This window comes from Balaenoptera borealis (genome assembly GCF_965194805.1).
Source record: "Balaenoptera borealis genome assembly, chromosome: 12".
Classification (NCBI taxonomy): Eukaryota; Metazoa; Chordata; class Mammalia; order Artiodactyla; family Balaenopteridae; genus Balaenoptera; species Balaenoptera borealis.
In genome coordinates, this window is record NC_138869.1 from 67,562,842 (window position 1) to 67,583,418 (window position 20,577).

The following is a 20,577-nucleotide window of genomic DNA, read 5'->3' on the forward strand; positions in this document are numbered from 1 at the left end:
TCCTAAAAAACAGACTATGTGAAATGTAACAATATGTGCAATCAAGATTAAGAAAAGGAAATGAATTGTTTTACATGGATTTTCTTTCTTTTTTTGATGAAGGAAAGTCAGCTTTTCATCAAAGTCCCCTAAAGAGTAATTAGTCATATCATTTCTCATTATTTAATTAAACCACTCTCAACATCCCAGGAAAATTGGAAATCCAATGGACATACTGACACATTGAAAACTAGCAACTTTGTACATTTGTTTTAACATCAGCCAGTACTCTGGCTAACTCTCCTCCAATTTCTGCAAGATTGCTCTTTCCTAGTTTGTTTACTGTCTCCCACATGCTATGCTTCAGAAATGGGGACCTTGCTGTTCTATTCATCCCTCACACCCCAGTGACTCCATGTGAGTACTGGGGCATGGCAGACACTCAAATATTTGTCAAAATAGTGAAAAAAAGTGGGAAATTGAATAATAGAGCTAGGAACTGGCTACACTTTCTACTCATCACAATTCACAGACTATATACTATACTTTTAAAGAGCCCCCAGAAATAGGGATTTTGAGTAGACTGTGCTAAGCAGCTGAGGCCATCCTCAAGTGTAAAAAACTTTTTTTTTCTTGGTTCTAATTTAAGTCTTCCCTTTTTTTTCTCTCTGGTGCAGACGTTGGTAAACTGCATGATCCCTGCTTTAGAATCGAATCTAAGAAGCTCTACAAAGGCAATGATACACCAAGTCCCAGCAGGTGTATACTGTGAAGATGCCTACTTTCTTCAAAGTTTTGAAGAGAGATGGTAGAATTGAAATGTTACAGTCTGTAGGATTCTCAGATTTGCTGTTGAGTTTCCGTGAGAGAGGAAGGGAGAAAAATGTAGAGATTAATTAATGAATTAAGGGAAAACTATTCAAGTTGCACTTAATATGAGGCATTTGTAGCTCTGCTAATATGAATATTAGAATTTCTAGAAAAATATATTACAGTGTCAGGGGGGAGAGATACATTAGGAGGTTGGGATTAACGTATATTTATGCACTACTATATATAAAATAGATAATCAACAAGGACCTACTGCATAGCACAGGGAACTCTACTCAATACTCTGTAATAACCTACATGGGAAAAGAACCTGGAAAAGAATAAATATATGTGTAACTAAATCACTTTGCTGTACACCAGAAACTAACACAACATCGTAAATCAGCTACACTCCAGTATAAAATAAAAAATTTTTAAAATAAAACATAATTTAAAAAAATAAAAAAGTTTTTAAGAAAGAAAATATTACAGTATCATTCTTTTTTAAAAATCAGGACATAGTGTATTCAAGGTCAATTGTTGACATATGATTAAGGCTTATAGCTAAGGAACACTTCTGTTCTAAAATTTCATTTTTCTCCTCAAAAAAACTGTATCAGACATCACTTAGTAAATGTAATAACTGAAACCAAATAGTTACAAGTGTGACTTCTCTCTGATGGCACCAAAAATTGGTTTTCCCATTCCACCATAAAATCATCCCATCTAGTCTTTCAAAAGAAATACATATTTGAGGTGTCACAAACAACAATTCAAATGTCATTTTGTAAGAGAAATTAAAAAACAAAGCTTTTCCAAGAAACCAAATTTAATCAAAGTCAAGAATCTTATCAGAATTAGAGTTTATATTTGTTCGAGGCTATATTAAATCTATTTGATCATTCAGTGTTAACTTTGAATGACTCAAATGCTCTCACAAAGTTTGGGGCAAAGGTTAACCTCCTTTAATCAAGTCGGATAACTGACAGAAGAACAATTTGACATAACTTCTAACTATGGAGATTGAAGCAGCCCCTCCAGAATTGTTTCCACTGCTATCAAATTATCCACCTCCAGGAGGTGTGGGAGGAGGCATCAGCCCTCTGTACCTCATTGTAAATGAGTCTAAATCAGATGCACTTGGGTGCAAATTAGGAATAGATGAGAAAGGAAGGTGAGAGTAAAGAATATTCTAGCTACTTTTTCTTGGGTCTGGTTCTTGTAGAATGTCTCAGTCACAAAAAAATAGAAGCATCTTTAGGGACTGTCTTTTCTTATATCCAACTGAAGAATCAAGGTACTCAGCTAAATCATGGTGTGTCTAGTCTTTCCAAGATAAGGAGGGGGCAGAGAAGGGGGGAGACATGGATAAAGGGAAAAACAAAGGAAAAAGAGAGGGAAAAAGGGGGAGAACCATTATTTATTGAATCATTTTGATGTGTCAGACTACAGTAAGGGCTTTTCATATGTTAACAGTTATAAATCTTACATCAACCAAATATTAGTATCCCAATTTTATAGATGAAAAAATTAAGGCACAGAGAGGTTGTGACTTTCCAGGATTCATTAGCAAACAGCAACACTGTGATTAAAACTTGGGTATAGCCCACTAAATGCCTCCACTCTTTTAAGTATTACTCCAAATGACTTCCAGTAATAACAGAAAATAACAGTGAAAACTTCTAGAAAATGTTCTAAGCAGTGTTCCTATCCATACCTTCTAAACATTATTTTCTGAATGTGATAAAGCTCAGTTACTTCATCCAATTTATTATCTGCCCTAGGGAGGTTCTAAAGAAGGCAGAAATGTATAAATTGCAAAGAAGATATGTCACAAAATTTACATTTACTAATTATTGACTCTGAATGGTGATGATGCTGAAAACTACATAGTAGAAAATATGAAGTATAAACTAAAGGGAATAGTTTACTGGTTTCTTTTAAACTAAAAACTAAACACTTGCTTAGGAGACAATCTTGCTTACACTAGAATATGTTGGGTCAGAAGCAGAAGTTGGCCACATGATGGATTATTAGGTAAATAAAGAATAGGAATGGGATGAGGCTATGTGTGTGTGTGTGCATCTAGGACATTCGGAGCCAGATACCCACAATTAATTGAATCAAGTGTGTGAGTCTATACCTACGTACCAATTATTACTATATTTTTGCTCATAGGTGGAAATTGATTTATTTGAAAAAAATTTAAATGAAAGAAAGCAACAAACTAGTCCAAATCAAATAAATTGGCAATCCTATTAGAAACAGACAAATCTTAATGTTTCAACTATATGAGTTGACTCTTTCATAATAAGCATGATAAACCATTACAGAAATGAAAATGTCATCTAAGCCTTGATAATTAGAAAGACAGAAAGCAGGTGTTAGAATTCTGTTTGATTCAGCCAAACTAATCAAATGAGACCTCACTTAAGAAGGAATTTATTCAATAAACTTACCTGACATAACCTGATTTTCCACCTCTGGGCCAATCATACCATCCTACCCCTTCCATTTATGAAAAATTCAACTAATTCAATTTAAATGACTATATAATTGAGTTCTCTCCAAAGCATGCACATGCACCCATTTAAAAAGCAGTATGTATAATTATAAAGCGACTTACATATTTGGTTTCTCGACCAGCTGCTCTCGGAAGAGTTGTAGGTGTCTATATGAAAATAAAAACAATTACAGTACTGAAGTAATCAAGAAAATGTTAAAAGATTCAACTTCTGGGATAAATATGTTCACCTTTTTTTTTCCTATTAAGACTTTCTAGCCATTACTCCCTCTTTTCTTTACAAACCCACCTGTCCCTTTGAAAATTATTTCATTAAACACTATCACTTTATTATTTTTTTCATTGCTGTTATTGATCAGCTTTCTAGGAAATTTTATCTTATTTATTGATGATGTTCATTCATGGATCATAATAGTCCCTTATGTAATTTTGGCAATTTCAAAATTCACACAGAAGTCTCTATCCCCTCAATTCTTTGAGCTACTCAACTCCAAAGATACTCTTATCCACTCCATTTCAATCTTCTGCTCCCAGGACCATTCCTAGATGTTACCTTCACAAATAAAATGGAAAACTTTTGAAATTTCATTTTCACATCCTCCTCTTAGAACTCTACCTCCCATCTACCATCTTCATTTCTCAAATATCCCAAAACATTTCTTCAGCCTCACTGAGACTTCAAAATCAATGAGCCTTCCCAGCTCCGTTATGGCTTTACTGCCTCTCTCATTACATGTTTCATATTCTCAGCCATTTTAATAGTACCTTAATTTATCTTGCTTCCTTCTCTCCTTGTGACAAACTCACAGAAACTAACAACAACAACAAAAACCTATATATGATGGACCGTGTCATATATTTTCTCTAAATTTGTACTGGAGATGCAAAACATGGCTGAGGAAACTCTCTCAACCAAGCTAACTGATTTCATTAAAAATTTTGAAATAATATTGTACATCAACAATATTTCAATAAAAAATAAGAAATTAGCTATGGATACATGCAAGTGCACTTGGGTTGCAGGGAGGAATAGACTACAAAGGAGCACAAGGAAACTTTTTCTTTTGATGGAAGTTTTATATCTTGGATATGGTGGAGGTTACACAACTCTATGCTTTGTCAAAACTCATAGAACTGTATACTAAAGGGGAAAATTTTATAGTAGGTAAATTATACCTCAATAAACCTGACTTTTAAAACAGAACTATATAAGCTATAATAGAGAACTGAACATAGGGACTGAAGAATATAATAGATACTGAACAGATACTTGAACTGGAATATCAGATTGATGAATTCTCTTAGAGGCATTAGGAAGCAATAAATTAAGAAAATATTTAAAGATTAAGAGACATAGAATACAGAAGCAAAGGTGACAAAATCAGTCTAGTAAGAGTCCTAGGAGGAAAGAAATGTTTGAAAAAAAATAATGACTAAAACGATCTTAAATGTAAGGGGAAAAAAAGAGTGAAAACTTTAGATGAGAGATCAAAGAGATACATAAGAGAAAAACAAAGAACATTTAGACACATAATAGGAAAAATCAGTAACATCATAGATAAAGATAAAATTCTAAAAGATCACAGTGCCACTCTGTAAATGATCACTCTGTAGCAGAGGAGTAAATATCATGCTGACAAAATACTTCACAAGTTATGTTGTTGATTAAAAAAGAACCTAGACAAAAAGCTGTTGAAAAGAGGGGACCTATAATTTTACATCCAGCAAAACTATACTTTAAAAGAAGGGGGGGGACAGAGTCAAGATGGCAGTGTGAGAAGATGTGGAGTTCATGTCTCCCCACAACTAGGGCACATGCTGGACACTGGTGGGGGACCTCAATGCCCAAGGAAATGAGAGGAACCCCCAAGCAAACCGGTAGGATGTGGGGGGACTGAGGGGGGAGGAGAAGTGGAGGCCAGACAGGATGGGTGCCCCTGAGGGGTAGCTGAGAGGGGGGAGGGGTTCCCAAGTGGAGGGACCCTCAGGGGCTCAGATTGGGGGGAATGTACCCAGAGTTTCTCCTGCCCAATCAGCTGGGGAAGTCTGCCCAGCTCTTGGGCCACGTCCTATGCATTCAGAGTCACCCTCTGGGCTGCGTTGGTCCTGGGGGCATAGGATGGAGGCTGGGGGGAGAACAAGAGAAGCAGGAGGGAGGGCACCTCCAGGACCAAAGGAGCAGGAGAGGCACGGAGGGCATTTGCTTTGCCTACTTGAGCCTGGGAAGCCTGCTCGGCTACCAGGTGGGGTCCCCTGCTCTCTGAGACCAGAGGTGGGAGGCACACCTGGGCCCCTTCTGTTCCATTAAGTCTAAGCCCCACCCCCCACACCTCCCAGGGCCTTTTCCAGCCCTGTGGGTCTTAAGCATAGGTCCCACCCACTGCCCAAACCCCACCCTTGCTTAGGACCTGCCCTCCACAGCCAAGGCCTTTTCCACCTTTTTGAGTTTTTTCTCCTCCTCTTTCTTACTATTATGGTTCTGTTGTCCCTTCTGGTTGTTGTTTCATCTATTTTTTAATTTTTATATTCTTTCTAACATATCTGTTAGTTTCTTAGTCTAATTTTATTTTTTACTTTGTTATTGTTCTGTTTTTTTTTTTTCTGCTACCCTGCACAGCTTGCAGGATATTGGTTCACAAGCCGGGGGTCAGGCCAAAGGTCCTGTGATGGGAACTCTGAGTCCAAACCACTGGACTAACAGAGAACCTCAGACCCCAAGGAATATTCATCAGAGTGAGGTCTCCCAAAGGTCCTCATCTTGACACTAAGACCCAGGTATACCCAACAGCCTACAAACTCCAGTGTTGGAAGCCTCAGACCAAACAACCAGTAAGACAGGAACACAATCCCACTCATCAAAAAAAAAAAAAAAAAAAAATTAGAAGGCAAAAAATACATCACAGATGAAGGAGCAAGGTAAAAACCTACAAGACCAAATAAATGAAGAGGATATTGGCAATCTACCTGAAAAAGAATTCAGAGTAATGATAGTAAAGATGATCCAGAATCTTGGAAACAGAATGGAAGCATGGATTGAGAAAATACAAGATATGTTTAACAAAGGTCTAGAAGAACTAAAGAACAAACAAACAGAGATGAACAACACAATAACTGAAATTAAAAATACACTAGAAGGAATCAATAACAGAATAACTGAGGCAGAAGAACGAGTAAGTGAGCTGGAAGACAAAATGGTGGAAATAATTGCCGAGGAGCAGAATAAAAAAAAAAGAATGAAAAGAATTGAAGACAAGCTCAGAGACCTCTGGGACAACACTAAACACACCAACATTCAAATTATAGGGGTCCCCGAAAAAGAAGAGAAAAAGAAGGGGTCTGAGAAAATATTTGAAAAGATTATAGTGGAAAACTTCCCACTATAATCCTTTCCCATGGAAAAGGAAAGTCACCCAAGCCCAGGAAGCACAGAGAGTTCCGTACAAGATAAACCCAATGAGAAACACACCAAGACACACATTAATCAAAAAAACAAAAATTAAATTCACAGTAAAAATATTAAAAGCAGCAAGGGAAAAACAAAAAATAACATACAAAGGAATCCCCATAAGGTTATCAGCTGATTTTTTAGCAGAAACTCTGCAGGCCAAAAGGGAGTGGCAGGATATACTTAAAGTGATGAAAGAGAAAAATCTACAACCATGATTACTCTACCCAGCAAGGATCTCATTCAGGTTCGACAGAGAAATCAAAAGCTTTTCAGATAGGCAAAACCTAAGAGAATTCAGCACCACCAAACCAGCTTTACAACAAATGCTAAAAGAACTTCTCTAGGCAGGAAACACAAGAGAAGAAAAAGACCCACAAAAACAAACCCAAAACGATTAAGAAAATGGTAATAGGAACATACGTATCGACAATAACCTTGAATGTAAATGGTATATATGCCCTAACCAAAAGACACATACTGGCTGAATGGATACAAAAACAAGACCTGTATATATGTTGTCTACAAGACACCCACTTCAGACCTAGAGACACATACAGACTAAAAGTGAGGGGATGTAAAAAAGATACTCCATGCAAATGGAAATCAAAAGAAAGCTAGAGTAGCAATACTCGTATCAGATAAAGTAGACTTAAAAATAAAGACTGTTACAAGAGATAAGGAAGGACACTACATAATGTTCAAGGTATCAATTCAGGAAGAAGATATAACAATTATAAATGTTTATGCACCCAACATAGGAGCACCTCAATACATAAGGCAAATGTTAACAACCATGAATGGGGAAATCGACAGTAACACAATAGTAGAAGGGGACTTTAACACCCCACTTACACCAATGGACAGATCATCCAAACAGAATATAAATAAGGAAACAAAAGCTTTAAATAACACAATAGACCAGATAGATTTAACTGATACCAAAACCAGAAAAGATATCACAAAAAAAATTATAGACCAATATCACTGATGAACATAGATGCAAAAATCCTCAACAAAATGCTAGCAAACAGAATCCAACAACATATTAAAAGGATCATACACTATGATCAAGTGGGATTTATCCCAGGGATGCAAGGATTCTTCAATACATGCAAATCAATCAATGTGATACACCATATTAACAAATTAAGGCATAAAAACCATATGATCACCTCAATAGATGCAGAAAAAGCTTCTGACAAAATACAACACTGATTTATGACAAAATCTCTCCAGAAAGTGAGCATAGAGGGAACCTACCTCAACATAACAAAGGCCATATATGACAAACCCACAGTAAACCACATACTCAATGGAGAAAAATTGAAAGCATTTCCTCTAAGGTCAGGAACAAGACAAGGATGCCCACTTTCACCACTCCTATTCAACATAGTTTTGGAAGTCCTAACCACAACAATCAGAGAAGAAAAACAAATAAAAGGAATACAAATTGGAAAAGAAGTAAAACTGTCACTGTTTGCAGAAGACATGATACTATACATAGAAAATCCTAAAGATGCCACCGGAAAACTACTAGAACTAATCAATGAATTTGGTAAGGTGCAGGATACAAAATTAATGCACAGAAATCTCTGGCCTTCCTATGCAGTAACAACGAAAAATCAGAAAGAGAAATTAAGGAAACAATCCCATCTACCATAAAATACCTAGGAATAAGCCTGCCTAAGGAGGTGAAAGACTTGTACTCAGAAAACTATAAAACACTGATGAAGGAAATCAAAGATTACATAAACAGTTGGAGAAATATGCCATGTTCTTGGATTGGAAGAATCAATATTGTGAAAATGAGTATACTATACTACCCAAAGCAATCTACAGATTCAGTGCAATCCCTATCAAACTACCAATGGCATTCTTCACAGAATTAGAACACAAAATGTTGCAATTCATATGGAAACGCAAAAGACCCCAAATAGCCAAAGCAATCTTGAGAAAGAAAAACGGAGCTGAAGGAATCAGGCTCACTGACTTCAAACTATATTACAAAGCTACAGTAATCAAGACAGTATGGTACTGGCACAAAAACAGAAATATAGATCAATGGTAAAGGATACAAAGCCCAGAGATAAACCTATGCACATATGGTCACTTAATTTACGACAAAGGGGCAAGAACATACAATAGAGAAAAGACAGCCTCTGCAATAAGTGGTGCTAGGAAAACTGGACAGCTACATGTAAAAGAATGAAATTAGAACACTGCTTAACAACATACACAAAAATAAACTCCAAATAGATTAAAGATCTAAATGTAAGAGTGGACACTATAAAACTCTTAGAGGAAAACATAGGAAAAACACTCTTTGACATAAACCACAGCAAGATCTTTTTGGACCCAACTCTTAGATTAATAAAAACAAAATAGAAAACAAAATAGTAAATAAAAACAAAAATAGGGCTTCCTTGGTGATGCAGTGGTTAAGAATCTGCCTGCCAATGCAGGGGACATGGGTTTGAGCCCTGGTCTGGGAAGATCCCACATGCCGCAGAGCAACTAAGCCCGTGAGCCACAACTACTGAGCTTGCGTGTCTGGAGCCTGTGCTCTGCAACGGGAGAGACCGTGACAGTCAGGCCTGCACACCGCGATGAAGAGTGGCCCCCGCTTGCCGCAAGTGGAGAAAGCCCTCGCACGGAAACGAAGACCCAACACAGCCATAAATTAATTAATTAATTAATAAAAACAAACAAACAAACAAAAATAAACATATGGGACCTAATTAAGCTTAAAACTTTTGCACAGCAAAGGAAACCATAAACCAGATGAAAAGACAACCCTCAGAATGGGAGAAAATATTTGCAAATGAATCAACGGACAAAGGATTAATCTCCAAAATATACAAACAGCTCATGGAGCTCAATATCAGAAAAACAAACAATCCAATTAAAAAATGGGCAGAAGGCCTAAATAGACATTTCACCAAAGAAGACATACAGCTGACCAAGAAGCACATGAAAAGATGCTCTACATCACTAATTATTAGAGAAAGGCAAATCAAAACTACAATGAGCAATCACCTCACACCCGTCAGATGGCCATTATCAAAAAAATCTAGAAACAGTAAATGCTGGAAAGGGTGTGGTGAAAAGGGAACCCTCTTGCACTGTTGGTGGGAATGTAAATTGATACAGTCACTATGGAGAACAGTATGGAGGTTCCTTAAAGAACTAAAAATAGAACTACCATATGACCCAACAATCCCACTACTGGGCATATACCCTGAGAAAACCATAATTCTAAAAGAGACATGTGGGCTTCACTGGTGGAGCAGTGGTTAAGAATCCACCTACCAATGCAGGGGTCACGGGTTCAAACCCTGGTCTGGGAAGATCCCACATGCTGCAGAGCAACTAAGCCTGTGCACCACAACTACTGAGCCTGCACTCTAGAGCCCACAAGCCACAACTACTGAGCTCACGTGCCACAAATACTGAAGCCCACCTGCCTAGAGCCCATGCTCCGCGACAAGACAAGCCACTGCAACGAGGAGCCCACGCACCGAAATGAAGAGTAGCCCCCACTCACCACACTAGAGAAAACCCGCATGCAGCAATGAAGACCCAATGCAGCCAAAAATAAATAAATTAAATAAATTAATTTTAAAAAATGTTTTTAAATAAAAGAGATGTACCACAATGTTCATTGCAGCACTATTTATAATAGCCAGGACATGGAACCAACCTAAATGTCCATCCACAGATGAATGGATAAAGAACATGTGGCACATATATACGATGGAATATCGCTCACCATAAAAAGAAACAAAATTGAGTTATTTGTAGTGAGGTGGATGGACCTACAGTCTGTCACAGAGAGTAAAGTAAGTCAGAAAGAGAAAAACAAATACTGTATGCTAACGCATATATATGGAATCTAAAATTTAAAAAAAAAATGGTACTGATGAACCTAGTGGCAGGGCAGGAATAAAGCCTTAGACATAGAGAATGGACTTGAGGTCATGGAGGTTGGGGGTGGGGGAAGCTGGAGCAAAGTGAGAGTAGCATCGACATATATACATTACCAAATGTAAGATAGATAGCTAGTGGGAAGCAGTAGCATAGCACAGGGAAATCAGCTCTGTGCTTTGCGATGACCTAGAGGGGTGGGATAGGGAAGGTGGGAGGGAGGCTCAAGAGGGAGGGGATATGGGGATATATATGTATGCATATGGCTGATTCACTTTGTTGTACAACAGTGACTAACACAGTACTGTGAAGCAATTATACTCCAATAAAGATCTATTAAAAATAAACAAATAAATTTAACTAAAAATAAATAAATAAAAGGGCAAAATAATGATAATCTCAGGAACACAGGCAATAGAATCAATACAAAAAGACCTTATTGAATACAACAAAGAGGTCAACAAGAAGAAAAATAAATCCAGGAAAATCTATGAATGTGTAAGAAATGAGGATCTAAATAAAGTATAAGTGTCTAAATAAGGAAGAAATCAAGAAAAATATAACCATTAAAATTCAGATCTAGATGTCCAAAAAATACTAACAAACTATGTCTACATACATATGTATAGATAGATAGATAAATAGATCGATCAATCTTGATTAAAAACAACAGGAAAGTGAAAAATGCTGTGGAACTTAAGTTTAGAAAAAGATATATGTAAGCTTTAAAATTGATAGGAAAATAAGCATAATTATTGTCCTTAATAATTTAGACATAAATTTGAAAAGTAACAAAAATGTAAAGTAAAATTTTCAAAATTTTCAAACCAGTAAATATCAAAATATCCAAAGGAAAGCAGGAAAGTCAAAAAAGAAAACAGTTCAAGTAGCAAATATAAAATAAGATAGGAGATATTAGTCCTAATATAAGAAGAATTACAGTAATTGTTAATGGTTTAAGGTCCCAGATAAACAGAATTTCAGATCAACTATAAAAGTGATATCTAGAAATATGTTGTCTTGAAGAAAATAAGATGAGTGTACAAAAAGATAAAAAAATAAAGTAATAGAAAATAGTAAAACAATAATAATAATAGAAAAAAGTAATAAAAGATACATCTGGGAAAACATGAATTAAAAATTACATATATGTTATGTATCAATATATAAGGTCACAATTTTCATATGAGACTAAAAAGAACAGCCTCAGGTTCACAAGGACTGTATGGGCTACTAAAGGCTAGAAAAATCAAAACGATGAGAATAAATACGTAAGCAATAGCAATATAGTTTCAAAATCAAAGTCAAATCTTATGAACGCTTCTCTAGCCTTATTCATTCTCTTTTTCTTGGCAACAATCACCACGATCACACTCTCTTAAACACTGTGCTCTTGTAGCTTCCATGTTACCACACTGCTCTGACCACAATAGATTTTCATTCTTCTTGATTGGACCTGCAATATTTTGTTCCTGGGAGCTCCGTACAGGGTGTCCACAGCATCGACGTACCAGTCATCCCCCGATCCATCCTACCAGCTCCAGCACACAGGTTTAAGGCCTCCTGACACACATCTTGAACTTATCCTATCCAAATAAACATAACCCTCTTCCCTCTACCACACTGAGCCTCCTTCACGTTTGTCTACAGTCGAGGCAAAGAGCGGGAGCTCTTCCACGATTCTCCTCTCCTTCTCTGCACACATCCAAACCCAAGCAAGGCTGCAATATCTCTTTCATACCCAGTGCTTCTCTGCAGCTCCTCTGCACCAGGCCACCGTCATGTTTCCTCTGACCTCGGTAGCCTCCTCACAGCAGCCATCAGCCATCTTTCTCAATGGTTTCATATTATTCCCCCCATATTTTTATATCTTCCCATTTTCCCTGGAATCCAAACTTCATGGCATGGCATGTAAATATCCTCACCGTCCCTACACCCCTTTCTCACCTCATTTCACACTGTTCACCATACTGCAACCACACTGGCCTTCATGCACACTAAGCTCTTTCCTGACAGGATATTTGCACATGCTTACTCCTCTTCCTGAAAGCTATTCTCCCTGATCTTTCTATGACTGGCTTCTTTCCTTCATGGTCTCAGTTTGAATCCTACTTTCGGATCGCTATATCCAAAGTACACCTCTCAGCGTGGAGAAAAAGAACCCCCCTACCTTGTTGGTGGGAATGAAAATTGGTGCAACCACTATGGAGAACAGTATGGAGGTTCCTTAAAAAACTAAAAATAGAACTACCATATGATCCTGCAATCCCACTCCTGGGCATATATCCAGAGGAAACTCCAATTTGAAAAGATACATGCACGCCAATGTTCATTGGAGCACTATTTACAATAGTCAAGACATGGACGCAACTTAAATGTCTGTTGACAGATGCATGGATAAAGAAGATGTGGTGCATATATACAATGGAACATTACTCAGCCATAAAAAATAATGAAATAATGCCATTTGCAGCAACATGGATGGACCTAGCAATTATCATACTAACTTATGTAAGTCAGACAAAGACAAATACCATATGATATCACTTATATGTGGAATCTAAAAAAAAAAAAAGATACAAATGAACTTATTTACAAAACAGAACAGACCCACAGACATAGAAAACAAATTTATGGTTACCAAAGGGGAAAGGGGGTGTGGGGAGGGGTACATTAGCAGGCTGGGATTAACATATACATACTCCTATATATAAAATAGATAAACAACAAGGCCTTACTGTATAGCATAGGGAACTATACTCAATATTTTGTAATAACCTATAAGGGAAAAGAATCTGAAAAAGAATACATATCTGTATATTTGTATAACTGAATCACTGTGCTGTAACCTGAAACTAACACCACATTGTAAATCAACTCTACTTCAATTAAAAAAAAAAAGTACGCCTCTCCGATTACTCTGCCTTGCTCACACTTGTCACGATAGTACCTCACAGTGCCAAGCCCATAGTAAGCACTAATAAATATTTGTTAAATGAAATAATTGCCTTAAATTGAATGGCCTAGAATAATGTATCTTTAACACTATAAGCATTAAATATTTGTTAAATAAATCAATAATACAGGCTATTACTCATATGTTACTTAAGTCCTATTCCTATTACATTTAATATAATATGGGGGTATTTTTACATGTCCAACAAATGAAATGAGAAAAAAATACATTTAAAATTTATATAGTCTCTGGTAAATCAAACTTTTCTATCTTTAGATTAAAAGACTTAAAGAATATACAAAACAGGTTACAAGTAGAGAAGCTATAAGTATCCATTTGCAGGTTCTCTTTACTAAAATATAATAATATTGACAATGAGTGATTACCTGGCTTCTACATCATTATTAAAGGATATTTGTCTATAATGTTCCAATTGAAAATTAGAAATACTCTTTTAGTTATAGGCAATTCTGTACATTTAAAATCTATTTTAAACACAACTTTGTAAATCAACTTTAATAACAATTTTTAAATAAGTAAAATAAAATAAAATCTACTTTATACATACACTGTCCAATTTTGAAAAAGAATATGCAAAAAGTATTTATACTAATTCCAAGAGAGAAAATAAGACTGACCAAAAAAGCCTAACAATTATCAATAAAAGAAAAACCACAATCATTTTGAAATTTGGGTAAGTAGATCCGTACAAAGCATTCAAAAAATAATAACTTGGAGAAATGTAATATTTCATCCCAACAAATGAAAAAGGCTACATGATAAGAAGGGAGTACTTAAATATTCAATTATAACAATGCTTTAGTAATCCTCAAATGATCTAAAATATCCAGGATTCTGTCCCTCTGAGTCAACGAACAATGAAATAAATTCAGTTAACCAAAAGAAAAGAATTCCAGAAATAATACCAGTATTAAATCCCTAAGACTAACACTACTTTAGTCTACCTCATTTTCAGTTTCTACAAGTCTAAGGGCTCTGAATTACATAAGGACTGAAGCTATGGTTTGGGATGAGAATAAGTCACAAATTCTACATACAGTTCTATATCTTAAATGCCAACATATAACAACACAGTCTAATACTTTGGCTTTCAAACTGTTTTGAACTTGACCTACAGTTAGAAATAGATTTTACTGCAACCTATATACACATGCCTATACCTGTACATGCAAATGAATTGAAATAAATGTCAACAATACCTACTCACTGCTTGGAATAATACAGTTTGATTGATAGTTTATATTCTTATTATTCTATTTTTAATATGCTGTTTGCTAACAACAAATAAACAAACAAAAAACAAAAAGAAACACAATGCTAGTTGCTATCCACTAATTTCCCAAATCACTACTGGGCCTTGACCTGCAGTTTAAAAATCATTAATCTAGTAATTCTTATGGTTCAGTAAATTATATTAAATACATACATACTTTGATTGTGTCAGAACCCAAAAATGTCTGTAGGGAACTTGAAGGAGAATCAGAAGAATGCTAGAAAAAAAAAAAAAAAAAAAAAGGACAAGCTTATGATGCATCCATCCTAGCCAAGCAGCAGGAAATGAAGTGAAGCAAAGCAAAGGCTTGAATTGCACGGTCTAGTCTAAGGCATTACCATAGACAAGGAATCCTGTAAGACCTTATCAATGGTAGCACAGAGCTCTTCAGTTTGCTGCCTGAGCTGTTCAGGGGAACACAACTGGAAGAATTGAAACCAGGTACTGGGTTAGCAATGAGTTTCGGGATTGCATTTCAAAAGCAGGGGTGATCTGAAGCCATTACCTCCAGAGGTGGATCTAATGTGTTGTCCTTGGAGATGCTCTCTGTCTTGGCTGGTTCGTCTAGTGCCTAGTGATAATAAATGAAATAGTTCTCATGTGAGGATTTTAGTCAAATATACATGTAGTAAAGTCTGAATTCAAAGAAAGCCCTGTATGTCTCAAGAAGAAATATCTTTGAAACATTTGATGAGCTATTCTCTGACCTGGAGGCATTGTCCACAACTGCCTACTTTCTCCTGTGGAACTAGTATCTCCAATATAAGGAGTCTTGTAGTTCTTGTGGGCACAAGCCCCATGGGCTTTTGGAGCTAAGTATTTTGGGGGCTTGTCCCTTGGGTGGGAGGCTTAAAGGCTGGGACATTAGATGTGCAGCCTAAAACCTCAGGGCAAAGTTGGGAGCTGGGGTTTCCCTCCCAATTGTTTGGCACTGTGCCAGGGATGGGGTTGATGGCAAGAATGTATCTCAGCCATTCCTGCTAGGTTTTGTATGGGTATTTTCTTATTAATCTGAGATGCTGGAGTCACTCAGCTGGTTTCTGGATTTCTCTCAGAGGGAATTTCTCCATGTGCAGCTTTATATTCAATGTGTCCCTAGGAGGAGAGAAGTTCAGAAGCTGCCTATGTTGCCATCTTGGTCCATCTCCTTCATCATTTCTAATATTTATTTGTGTCCACCTGCTTTTGTTCTTAATCAAATTCCATGTAGAATTATCCATTTCTAATCTCTTAATTGGACTAACTTTTGGCTTTGATCTTCTTTGGCATACTCACATTCCATTTCAGTAGTTTCTGTTCATATCTTTACTATTTATTTCCTTCTACATTCTTTGGATTTATCCTATTTTCCCTCAAAGAATCCCTTCTGTTGCATTCTACAAGTTGTGATATGTTGTATGGTCACTGTCATTCAATTCTAAATACATTTTTAGATATTTCCATTAAGGTAGTTTTTCTTTCTATTTTTTTTAAAATATAAGGGTTTTTTTCCCCTCAATTTTTAAATTACCTACTTATTTAGTTATAACCATAGAACTTCTCAAAATAGCCATTTCTTAGGTAGTGTGAGATTTATGGTATAAGACATGATTAGTTTTTTGTAAGTATTCCATTTATGTTAAAGAAAACATCTATTCTCTAATTGTAAATATTCCATTAAAAATTAGAGAATTGTAAATATTCCATTTATGCTAAAGAAAACATCTATTCGCTAATTGTTGGCTGCAGAGCTCTGTGTGTGTGTGTGTGTGTGTGTGTGTGTGTGTGTGTGTGTGTGTGTATGTATCTATCAGATCAAGATTTTTCTTTTTTTTTTCAAATCATCTTAGTTTTACCACTTTCTTTTGTGTGCTTATTCTATTAATAATTGAAAGTCATCAATTAATTGAAAGTCACCATAAAATCTCACAGAATTGTAGTGAGTCTGTTAATTTCTCCCTGTGATCTTAGCAATTTTTCTCAATGTAGTTTGAAACCATTTTATTAGCTACATTCGTAATTAGAAGAAGTATACCTTCCTCATGAATTAAAGATTTGTCATTATAAGGTAACCCTCTATATCCCTAATAGTGCTTTGTGTCTTAATCTCTATTTTGCCCGATACAACCAAATGTTTTATTAGCATATACCTAAGATGCAAAATGGAAATAGACTACATCTCTGAGTCACTGACAGAGAGCCATGTTGAATGGCCAAGTTGAGCTATACCCCACTGTGATGTGGGGAGGAAATAAACATTTATTATGTTAAGCTATCCCCCTTATTTCAATAACTCACAAAGGAAAATACTATCTGAAAATCATTTTTTCAAAATCTATTTCTCTGCATTAAATAAAATATAAAACATTGGCTATGATAACCTAATAGAAACCCTTGAGACTGCCTCTTTCTTACCATAAAAAAATTCTCTTTTCCTCTCTTCCTCCATCCTCTATATTTTTGATTAATCATGAGTAATGGATAGCAAGGAACAGAAAATGTCATAAGGATAACTCCTTGCTGGTGTTCAGACAGCTTAATTTTTCCTTGACATGGTGTTCTAATCATCTCCTATTTACCCTGTTGGTGGGAGAAGGGAAGGGCTTCCCACTCTGTGGTGATGGGGATGGCCAAACACATGACACCTGACACTGGACAGATGCCATCAACAGCAGTTTAATAGTCAGAGGTGGTCATGGCCCAGGGGAAGAAACTGTGCATTCCATCAGGGCCACATAAGACCTGTGCTCGGGGAACAGTGAATAACAGGGGCTGTGGAAGGCAGGTTTTGTAGGATCAAGAGAGTGAGGTGTTCCTGCTTCCTTAGAAAGGTGTGGTCGGCTTGTTTGATTAAGTAGGCACTGCACCTGGTCGGTTTGATAGGGAGGGTTAGGGGACCTTATCTGGGGGAGCAGAGTGGGGAGGTGAGCTTGCAATTAGACCAGCTGAGGCCCTCCCAATTCTACCAGGTGCCAAGCAGGTAGTATTGGGCTTTAATTTTAGGCTTTACACTACACATGGCTTCTAACTATGACGATCATTATAGAGAAGAAAAAAGTCAGAAATTAATGACCCAGAGGGAGGGGATACAGGTATACATATAGCTGATTCAGTTCATTGTAGAGCAGAAGCTAACACAACATTGTAAAGCAATTGTACTCCAAAATAAATAAATAAATAAAAGCCATAGACTGGGAGAAAATACTTGTAAAGTAAAAAAGGAAAAAAAAAAGGAAAAGAAAAAATTTAATTAGTGACCAGGATTAACAACAAACTCCTTAGGAGAGAACCTTGGTCTAGCTCTTCCTCGCTCTCCAACAACACCTTCTACCCACTCCGCACTTGCATGCTGCTCTTTAACCACAATGGATCACTTGAGTTCTTTGAACTTGTGCTGACCTTCCAAGCATGAGTTATTAACTTTGCCTAGATTATCCCTCCTCCACCCTCAGCTCACTTAGAATTCGTATTCTTCCTAAAAATCCTAATCCAGCTCCTGTATAATGTTTTTTGGCGTTTGCACCAGGCAAAATCTGCCCCTCCCTCCTTGGGGCACCGCATCATTCCATACATGCCTTAAGCATATTGTATCATCATTACTCTTCAACTGTATCTCCTCTCTACTGGACCATTTGCCCTATAACAATTAGGAAACTATGGTATTTATCTTGGTGGTCTCAGGATACAGCACATGATATGTCTTCAGTAAAGATCTTTAGGATGATTTGAAAGGGCAGACTGACAAATAAATGGAGTTAAATGAATAAATGAATCATAGAAAGAATATGATCTTAATATGCCTCGGTAAAATGCTCTAGAGAAGGAGTTTAAACTCTGAATATTTTAAGTAACAATTTATTTTCCCATATTTCTTAAATTTGTTTACCATCAAAGATCTGAGTACGTGATCCATGTTAATATAATGAGCGAATATTTTTTCAGCCAAAATCAAATAAGGTTATTATCTTGGTTACTTCGTGGGACATTACTATAGGCAAACACAACTTTTATTATGCTACTTAAAGTATTGAAATTTACTCAAAGAATGAAAAAACTATCTACTCAGAATGCTTGGAAAATTAAGGAAGATAACTAGTATTCAGTCAGTAATGCTGAAACTTTGAAATGGAGACAATACTCGAACTGCATTAAAATTTGGAAGGGGGATTATTTTGAGTTTGAATAGCCTTGAAATTCACTAGAATTGATTTTTTTATTGACAAGGAGTTCTCTGTCAAATATATCATCTTGATCCACTCCTTCTAGCAGCCATAAAAAGTAGGTTTTTTCTCTGTAGTACAAAAATGTATTAAAAGAAAATATATTAAATCTCCATTAATGTGAAACCTGACCATAGATTGTTTTTTGACAACTTAGCCAGCAGGATTGTATTGATGTTTCTTTAGATTTATTCATTTTGAGTGAAGTTCTTTCAGAATATTCTCCAATAAAAAATTTTATTAAAAAAACATATATTTTCTACCAAACTGTCTGATAGCCAAGTGAGGCATAAATGGAACATGCTTTGAATCCTATTTTTAAAGATTCTTAACTAATGGTTAGAAATAGTCTCATTAAAAGTGGTTATATTTTGCTCAGCACAACCAACTTTGGGGCCCAGTTTTTGAAAAGAGACATAGTGAATCTCCTTTTAGAAGAAAATAGTTCCTGAGCTCAGCATGACATTATAATTAAGAGGCAAGAACTAGGAGCAAGCACTGTAAATCAAAGTCTTTATGAGAATATATGCCCACACACTGTAATAGGTGTTCCCCATCCAAAAGGAGCATCTCTCATGGAATTGCAAACACTGTTAAGTCAGATATATTGAATCAGCAGACTGATTAGAACCTGCTCTCTTTGGAAATAGGATTAAGTTCTAAAAATCTAAAAATAGAATGAATTAGTTGCACTCTAAGTAGAGTTAGAAAGTAAACTGCTTCCAAAGGAAGGATACTCTAAAAGGGCTTGTAAACTTTTTGTGATGCCTGGACTATCTAACTGGATTGGATTTCAAAAATTTCATGGGCGAGTACTGTATTTCAATAATGATAAAATTAACCTCCCCAAAATCAATTCAGGCAGAACCCAGAAACTGCTATACTTTGTTAATCTGACCAGCTATTTGGTAGAATAAATCCTGTGACTACAAGAGATTTGCTTGATTTTTAGGCATTAATACAAAACCATTTGTAGGATTGGAGATATTCTCAGCTAAATAAATCTTATTTTGATTCTCTAGTTGGAGATTCAGGTATGAATAGCATTCAGATCTGAAGAAAAGGGGGAAATGTATGCTGTAAGCCAAAGGGGCCTCCAATATATAAAATTACAGCTTCTTTAAAGGTCTAGGAATATTTATCAGCAGATTATTTTCATATGATTGGTTTAAAAATTTCAAGAATTGAGGAAATTTACTTGCTGTTTTTAATCCCAAGATCTCTGGAGGATTAAATGTCTGTTCCTCTCACACAGAAGGAAGGGAGTTTTGGCAAGTCATTACGGCCAGTTTCAAACCTGTTCCTGAAGGCTTAATTTCAAAGCCTCTAGACTTTTTCTTCGTTTAATCAAGTATATCAGAAGGGTGTTCCTGATTCCCTGCCAGCACCTCCTCTACTGTAATTCACCACCTCTCTTTTAATAACTCAGAAAATTGGGCTGCT

At 36.2% G+C, this 20,577-nt stretch overlaps 1 protein-coding gene across 26 annotated transcripts in view; it reads right to left on the bottom strand.

Annotated features, from left to right (window-relative positions):
* Positions 1–20,577, bottom strand: part of MLIP (muscular LMNA interacting protein) — a 283,518-nt gene that overhangs the window by 88,625 nt on the left and 174,316 nt on the right. For 17 of the 26 annotated variants that reach the window (XM_082347126.1, XM_082347127.1, XM_082347120.1 and 14 more), the window contains 4 exons: positions 15,441–15,506; positions 15,274–15,357; positions 15,093–15,152; positions 3,416–3,460 (listed from right to left, as the gene is read on the bottom strand). In XM_082347126.1, the coding sequence (XP_082203252.1) occupies positions 3,416–3,460; positions 15,093–15,152; positions 15,274–15,357; positions 15,441–15,506 (255 nt within the window). The remainder of the gene's footprint in view (positions 1–3,415; positions 3,461–15,092; positions 15,153–15,273; positions 15,358–15,440; positions 15,507–20,577) is intronic. The other 9 variants (XM_082347139.1, XM_082347133.1, XM_082347136.1 and 6 more) reach the window with 3 other exon arrangements.